This window comes from Psammomys obesus, unplaced genomic scaffold (genome assembly GCF_907164565.1).
Source record: "Psammomys obesus unplaced genomic scaffold, mPsaObe1.curated_primary_1811, whole genome shotgun sequence".
In the NCBI taxonomy this organism is placed as follows: Eukaryota; Metazoa; Chordata; class Mammalia; order Rodentia; family Muridae; genus Psammomys; species Psammomys obesus.
This window is the reverse complement of record NW_026589751.1, coordinates 1,665-9,825: the sequence shown is the minus strand read 5'-3', so window position 1 is coordinate 9,825 and position 8,161 is coordinate 1,665. Positions and strand designations below refer to the sequence as shown.

Here is an 8,161-nt window from a genome sequence, read left to right as displayed (position 1 = left end):
CCTCCTCCTCTTCCTTAAACGATGGTATTTTGTCTCCTTTGAACTTGAGCAGGTCTTGATTGTGCTTTCAATCTCAGTGAGTTCAAGTTTGTAGTTTGTCTGGGAAATAATGCTTCCCTGGGACATCTACCACTTCTGGTTCCTATAATCTTGCCCCTTAGTTTAATCTGGTTTAGTATTTTGTCTTACTGGCTTTAGATGTCTGTTTTGATTTTATTTTTGAGAGTGAAAGGAAGGAGTGTGAACCTGAGAGGTTAGGGAAGGAGGTAGGAGCTAGGAGGAGGTGGTCAACAGGAATGAATACAACCAAAACACATTGTATGAAAAAAATGAATAGTAAGAAACGTGCTCGTGTGACAAAAAAAGAAAAGAATTCAGTGGGAGAAAGGCGTGAAAGTTGATAATGGAGGGTAAAATGACTAAAGTCCATTATATGCATGCATAAAAGTATAAACTGAAGAAAGGAAAAAATGTAGAAAGCTCACATTTCCTTGTTGGATGGCTGGATAGTTACTGAGCATCAGCAGCAGACTTGAAAAGAAAACACCAAGTTTACTTTGGTTTGTCTGAGAAGTCCATCAAACATCATTGTAAAATATGCAGCTAGATAAAAAGAGCCTGTGTACCAGGCGACCTAGGCTAAACCATGGTCATAGAATTTTTACACTACTTATTCCATGTGAAGACTAGAATCACATGTGATCAAACACATATGGAAACTCAGACAAAAAGCTGAGCACAGAAGGCAAAAGGAAATGGAAAAGAAGATAGTATGTTTGTTTTGTTTTTTTCATTGATAGATAGAATATGAATGAGTGTGACTTTAGGTCATGTTCGTTTGAGAAGTGGGGAGAATCTGGAAGGAGATGCCGGTGAAAGAATGCAATCAAAATATGTGAAAAAATAAAATTATTTGCAGAGAGCCTCTGAAAGGCTCTGTCCTGTAGGGTATGGAGGCAGATGCTGAGAGTCATAGCCATACTCTGGGCAGAGTGTAGGGAATCATATGAAAGAAGTGGGAGAGAGTAAGACCTGGTAAGGACAGGAGCTCCACAAGGACAGCCACAGATCCAAAAAGTCTGGGCACAGGGGTCTTTTCTGAAACTGATACTGAAGCCAAGGACCACTTATGGAGATGACCTGAAACCCCTGCACATAGGTGGCCTATGGCAGTTCAGTATCCAAGTGGCTTCCATAGTAATAGGGACAGGGACTGTCTCTGACAGGAAATGAATGGCCTGCTCTTGGATCGCCTCCCCTGGAGTAGGGAGCAGCCTTGCCAGGCCACAGAAGACAATGCAGCCACTTCTAATGAGACCTGATAGACTAGGATCAGAGGGAAGGGGAGGAGGACCTCCCTTACCAGTGGAATAGGAGAGGGACATGGGTGGGGAAGAGGGAGGGTGGAATTGGGAGGGGAGAAGGGAAGGAGGTACAGGGGGATACAAAGTGAATAAACTGTAATTAATAAAAACAAAAATAAAAAATTATTTGAAAGAACTAAGGAAGAAAATACTAGGCCTTTGGAATTTTAATAAGAAGTCATTATTAAATGTCAAGACACAACATGAAAACGAAAGAGTACAACTGGGTTTCAAATATCAAAGACAATTAGCAATCTTTACTAGAATACTGTCAGCTATGTAGAAGAAACTAAAATCAACTTTTAGTTAAGGCATTCAATAGCATGTCATACAACAGACACACATAACACATGCACAGACATGCACTTACGCACACGCATGCACACATGCACTTTTCACATCTATCACTTGAAGAGAACCTATCCTGACCTCAGAATCCTCAAAGTGAAAATCAATATTATGCTATATTGTATGTAGCAGATCAACTGTTGGTTCTCTTTAAGTCAGTGAAACAAGGTTAAATGTTGCTACAAATAAATAAAGTTTCATGTTTCTCTGGTTTTTACTATCCTTAGGCTGACATTGTAAGATGCCGGTTACAGGTGGGTCTGGGAACCAGCTGTAACAATCAACCCAACGTGGACAAAATTCTAGTTGGGGTCTCTTAACTCAATTTCTAACCCTCTCAATTTCTCACACCCTTGGTCTACATGATGGGAAGATTTAACAATCTGTTTTTGGTTGTTGGTGGCTGCTTTATGGATTAAATGGTATAATAGATATGAAACATTTCTGTCTATAGGACAATAAACCTCAAATCCACAAGAGACAAAATTTAAAGGAAAACCACTAAGGAACTGTTCTGCATTCACTCAGCCGCAGTTTCCATGAAACTGACAATGTTGGTAATTTCTCAGTTTCAATGGATTGTGAGAGCTGATGAGTCAGTTGATAATAAACTGATCCCAGGGATCGGCTTTTCAGCCACTTCTCCATTCCACAGCTCTATGTGTGTATAAAAGAGATGCAAGTTTGAAGTGCCAGCCATCCACCACTTCTCAGAGAAGCATCAGAGAGAAGAAACTGAGTGGAGATTGTAAGGTAAGAGGGGTCTGAACTGTCACTGTGAGCTATGACTGTAGGACTCTTCTGGGAGATGGATATTATATATGCATGTTAATTTTTATAAACTACCAGAACTGAAACTATCATGGAACACTTGCTTGAATTTACAAACAGTAGTTTGACAATCATTGTGTGTATATCTGTTTGTAAAAACGTCTTTAAAACCATCATTTTCCGTTGAGAAGGATGTAATTTAAGAGTGACCATAAAGGAGTCTTTCCGTGGATGGGGCACTGATTCAGGGGAAGGGGAATAAGATCAGATTCATCATTTTGAACTGATTAGACCAAGTCAGCAAAGACTTCAGTTTTTCTGTGCAGTGAAGAATTACCACTTCTGAACTTGCCAGGAATAATGGTGCAAGCCTTTAGTGACACCACTTGGGAGGCAGAGGTAGGTGAATGGATCTCTGTGAGCCTGAGGCAACCTGATCTACCTGGTGAGTTCCATGACAGCCAGAGTTACATAGTGAGACGCTGTCTTGATAAAAGAAAAAGAATCACCACCTCATTAGTCGCCTCCTGATTCACCTTTAATGTGTCATGATTTATACCAGTCTAATATATCGTGTTGGTTTTAATATAAAATCATTTAAATTCTCTTTTCTAGTAATCTTTGAATAATTACTAGATGCATCTGATTCAATTAGGACATACAATTTTTCAACATAACAGTATACGGCTAAGGCTTGAGAAATAAAAAAAGTAGTAGGTAATTATATCAGGTAGTGATTAAAAAACATGGTCCAAGGTGTCAATGGCATGGTTTATCCCTCTGTTTAATGAGATTTTAAATGATCCGTGAAAACCAACCCACTGTATAAAATCCTCTACAGTTCTATTCTTTTCAAAGTTATATTCCCATTCTGTCCCTTCTATATGCTCTCGACAGTTTGTACCTTCTGTGTCTAGTGGATATCACATGTCACTTTACATTAAAGTCATGGTAATCTATCTCTAAATAAGCCTTACCTGAAAGAGCTCAACCTTTATTACATCCTGGAGCATGGCCAGCACCAGGCTTGAACAAGGAAGATGGAAGCACATTTGTGTATGTGTGTGTGGTAGTATGGGGGAATCACACTATATGTTTTCTATATTGAGAGTCTGCCATTATATGATGAACTTAACAAAACTTTTAAATTTCTGTATTAAAACTCATCAGTCTTCTTAAAACATATCATCAATTCAATTTGTAGATTCTAATTTAGATTTCCATTGATTTGATGAGAAACAAAGACAGAGTTCAAGATGTGGCAATGTTTATATATATATATATACTTTCTTTCCTCTCATAGGTACATAAGAAGGTTCAGTGAGTGGTAAAAATGAATGTCCATGATCTCAAAGTAACTCCCCAGTGATGTTAATGACATGGGAAATCCACATTTTCCTCTGTGTAAAACACTAAATCTTCTTCAGAAAAACTGTATCAATAATATTGTACTGATCAATAATATTCTACTCAAAAGGGTATATAAAATAGCATTTATAAATACATGAATAGTTATTTTTAAAGAACTGATATCATAAACTAATCAAATTGCAAATCACCCCTGCATTTACTTTAAAAGTGACCCACTAGTAAACTCACTGCAAATGGCTGGCTAAGTCTGGAGAGCTGTAACATACATACCCTGAACTGGGATTGCATCTTCTTCATTTCTGTTAATGTTCTTCCTTGTGATGTCTAGAATCTTCTGAGTAAGATGAAAGCCATCCTCCTGCTCTCCGCCATGCTGGCAATAGCTGCTTGTCTCCCGGTGAGTACTCACGTCTAATCTCTAAAGTGTTAATAAATTTATGTTATGATTCACGATTCTCCATGATGTTATTAATCTCTCTGCACAATTTAGGTTATAAATATACTTACAGCCTGACCTGTAGCATTATGTTTCAGAAAATGTCATATGCTCTTTGGTGCATGATTTGGTTCAAAGTAGTTTTTGTGCAGTAGCAAATGCAGCAAAATAAAAGAAAAATTCTAAGAAATGGGAGTACCACTGAGTGTTAGAGCACTTTCCTGAGAGCTGTCTCAGGTTAGTTTCTACTGCTCTGACAAACACTGAAACCAAAAGCAACTTGGGGAGGAAACAATAAACTTGCAAGTTGCAAGTTTATTGCAACTTGCAACTCTTGGATCCCACTCCATCACTAAGGGACATCAGAATAGGAAGGAACTTTGGGGGAGGGGCATAGCAGGAGATGAGGGAGGGAGGGTGGGATTGAGAGGGGATGAGGGAGGGGGCTACATCTGGGAAACAAAGTGAATAAACTGTAATTAATAAAAAATAAATTAATTTTAAAGAAGAAGGGAACAGAAGGCTGGAACTGGAGCTGAGGCCACGAAGAGTGGTGCTTTCTGAATTGCTCCTTGTGGCTTATTCACTGTGCTTTCTCATACAACTTAGAACCACCTGATCAGGGGTGGTACTGCTCAAAGTAGTCAGGACCCTTCCCCATCAGTAATTAATCAAGAAAATGCTCTATAAACTTGCCCATCAGAAATCTAATGGAGATGATTTCTCAGCTGAGGTTCCTCTTCCCAGATAACCCTACCTTGTGTCAAGATGACAAAAACCAACCTATACACTAACTATGAGAAGCCTAAGGGTTGATGGTTCATTGTCAGCACTGGGGAAAAAAGAAGAACAAAATTTACCAATTATCTCTACATCAACTCTATAAGCAGCCAAATCCTATATTTTAATGGATAGCTCAAAACAGCATTTAGACAATTGTTGAATTATTTCTCATGTGTATATGTACATATTTCTCATGTGTTTTCATACATCACAAGCTAATTTCACCTTTTGATATTTAGATGCCTCATGACCAGGAACGAGAAAAACGAAGTGTAAGTTGCTTTCCATCTTTACATGTCAGCTTTCTGCATGAGAGCACCACAACGGTGGTTAGAGGCATTTGGTTATTGAAACTCTCAGCCTCTGCAGAAATTGTAAAGGATCTTTGGGGCATTAATATTAGACAGAGGTATAGAGTTTGATTTTTGGAGGAATGCCTGAATTTAGTATAGAGTAATTGATTAATATCTGCCTATAGAGAGAAATACCTTTTCACCTCATGTAACAATGACATTCAGAATTCAGTTTGAATCACTGTGTGACAAAGGGCACAGCCTAGTTACTTAAAACTTCCCACAAGACTTCACCTCTTAAAGGCACCATCTTCCAATAGCATTGAGTTAAGGACATTCTGGGAACATTTGACATCCCATTCTACATAGTAGTAGGCCAGCCTTGATGGCCAAAGAGGGAAAATTCAGTAAAACATTGTTTACTATGAATGGACAAGCAAAAACATTCAAGAAGACTAAGGTGATGGAGTAAAGAACTGACAGCCATACATGCAGAAAAGCCGGGAGGGGGAAGGCCACGTGCTCTGATGGGGATACACCAACAGCACCTAGAAACTCTGCCCTCTATCACCTACAGCAAGAACAAGAGGAGATGGTTAGCTCATGCCAGCAGGGGGTTTCTGAATGGAAGGAGTGTTAGGTTGTTGTCATTTGGGAGGAGAAAGCTGTCATTGATGCTTTCTGCACACACTGGTTGTAGGTAACTGTAAACATTTCTTCTGTGGGCTAAGGGAAGGCTGAACCATTCTTCTGAGCATGACCCTGATCTGCCATTCCCATGGGCCTGAGACACTGGGATCCTTGACATGGCCATGCATAAGTCAATAACATAAGACCTCATCTGCTTAGTACAAAATTAACAGATAGACACAGAATGAGAAAAAGATACAACAAGAGAGATGACTTTCAACATTGGTTAGGTTAATGGTCATATGAATCAAACATTTATATTATGGCACCTTCACCTCTCAGCATTGGCTTAGAGCTATAGAAGGCTTTATTAGAATGGCTTACTTTGACTATAGTTATCTCTGATTTTCTAAACTGAAAAAGTCAAGTCCCTGTTACTTCTACAAATAAAAACTGACCTTAATTTTAAGCTTTCTCCTTAAGAAGAAAAACCCACATGAAAGAGAACTGTAACAAGCAATGTTTTCTTTTTTTAACAGGCCAGTGACAGTGACGAATCATTTCCACGGATTTATTTCCCTCCATACCGGAATCCGTTTGGCATATACCCACCAATCCGAAATCCATTCTATCCATGGTATATTTATTATCCTTTTCCCCAGCCATTCTTTTCCTCTGCAGCTGCATCTCCTTATACACAGAATGAGAGAAAAGTCAGAGAGTGATTTAAGATGAAACAAGTGGTGAGTACAAATAATACAATCACTTTGACTGCTCTGTTTCCTACTTGTGGGTTTGAATGTATCAGTCACTCCATGATTGTTCCCAGCTGTTAGGATCCCATATGTTTCAGTACTTTTCTCTGGTAGATATTGTTGGTATCAATGGTGGAGCTATGTACTATGTCCTCTTAAGATCCAATAACATAACAGTTTAAAGTCCTTACCTGTTATGACACAATAAATCAAGCCTTTTCTATTTTTGTTTCAACATTTTCTACTAATAGAAACAATTTTTTTATACTTAAGACTGAATAACAGGATTAAGAGAAACAAAATTTTAATATAAAGTTCATATTGGATGAACTCCTGAATCTATACCCTAAAGTAAAGTTCATCCTAGTCCTTTAAAAAGTAACATAAGCTATTTAGTGCTAAAAAGCAAAGACAATCTTGTAAGTATAACATTCAAAAAAGCTACAACCCTATGTTTCACTTAAAATAGATATACTGTCATTAAAACTTTCCAGAATCAAGATGGAGAGTCTCCAAGTCCTTGATGGAGAAGGAAGTATAGGCTTATATTGTAGACTAAATATAGACCTGTAAGATTATTTAAAAAAAAAAACTCACTGCAATGCATGTACACAACCATAGCATGTAATACATATGTACACACACACGGAAAGGCTCTGATACTTTCCTGCTCTGACTCAGTATTCATGTGTTGAGTGTTTTTCTACTCTTGAACTACACACGATTCTATGGCAACGTATAAGACAACAATGAAAAATACGTGGACATACATGTATATGCAGGTGTGTCTTATAAGTTTCCTAGAGAATGACCCATTTGGATTAATAATTACATGCCTGCCATTTGTTTCAGGTTACCTTGAAATCGAATGTGAGACACTTTGTTGAAGGATCAATGTTCCTGTTCAGAGAAAAATAAATAAATAAATGAATAAATAAATAAATAAATAAATAAATAAATGAATGCAAATGAAGTAGCATGTGCTCTGGTCTCCTTGGTAGTCTTTTCACTAAACATGAATGGGGAGGTCCTGGCGTTTTAGCAATTTTACACTACTATTTATATTTTCATCTTTAACTGTAATACTTTATTATTTTTGAGGACTTTATGTGTGCATACCGTGTATCTCGATGATATTCATCCTCCTGTCACTCCCCCTCACTTCACCCAGATCCACATCTTCCCACTTGTGTCCTCTACATTGTTTTTCATCACCCACCCGTTCCAACTTGTGCTGCCCATAAACTCATGGGTCTATATGTCCATCCACCTGAGCCACATCCTTAGAAAACAGCAGCTCTCCTCCCAGAAGACATCATCTGTGCTAGGTTCTAGGCTAGGGATGAAGGCTTGCGATCCCCCCTCACTTCTCCACAATGCTGAATGGCTCCCTCTCTTATGAGGAGGAAC

General features: G+C 38.4%; 1 protein-coding gene across 1 annotated transcript; it reads left to right on the top strand.

Moving 5' to 3' along the window:
- The first annotated feature begins 2,413 nt into the window (after window positions 1-2,413).
- Fdcsp (follicular dendritic cell secreted protein) lies at window positions 2,414-7,663 on the top strand. Its single transcript, XM_055605428.1, has 5 exons — window positions 2,414-2,465; window positions 4,183-4,251; window positions 5,313-5,345; window positions 6,536-6,739; window positions 7,604-7,663. Exons 2-4 carry the CDS (start codon window positions 4,198-4,200, stop codon window positions 6,719-6,721), a joined length of 273 nt encoding a protein of 90 aa, XP_055461403.1. The 5' UTR covers window positions 2,414-2,465; window positions 4,183-4,197; the 3' UTR covers window positions 6,722-6,739; window positions 7,604-7,663.
- Window positions 7,664-8,161: the final 498 nt, after the last annotated feature.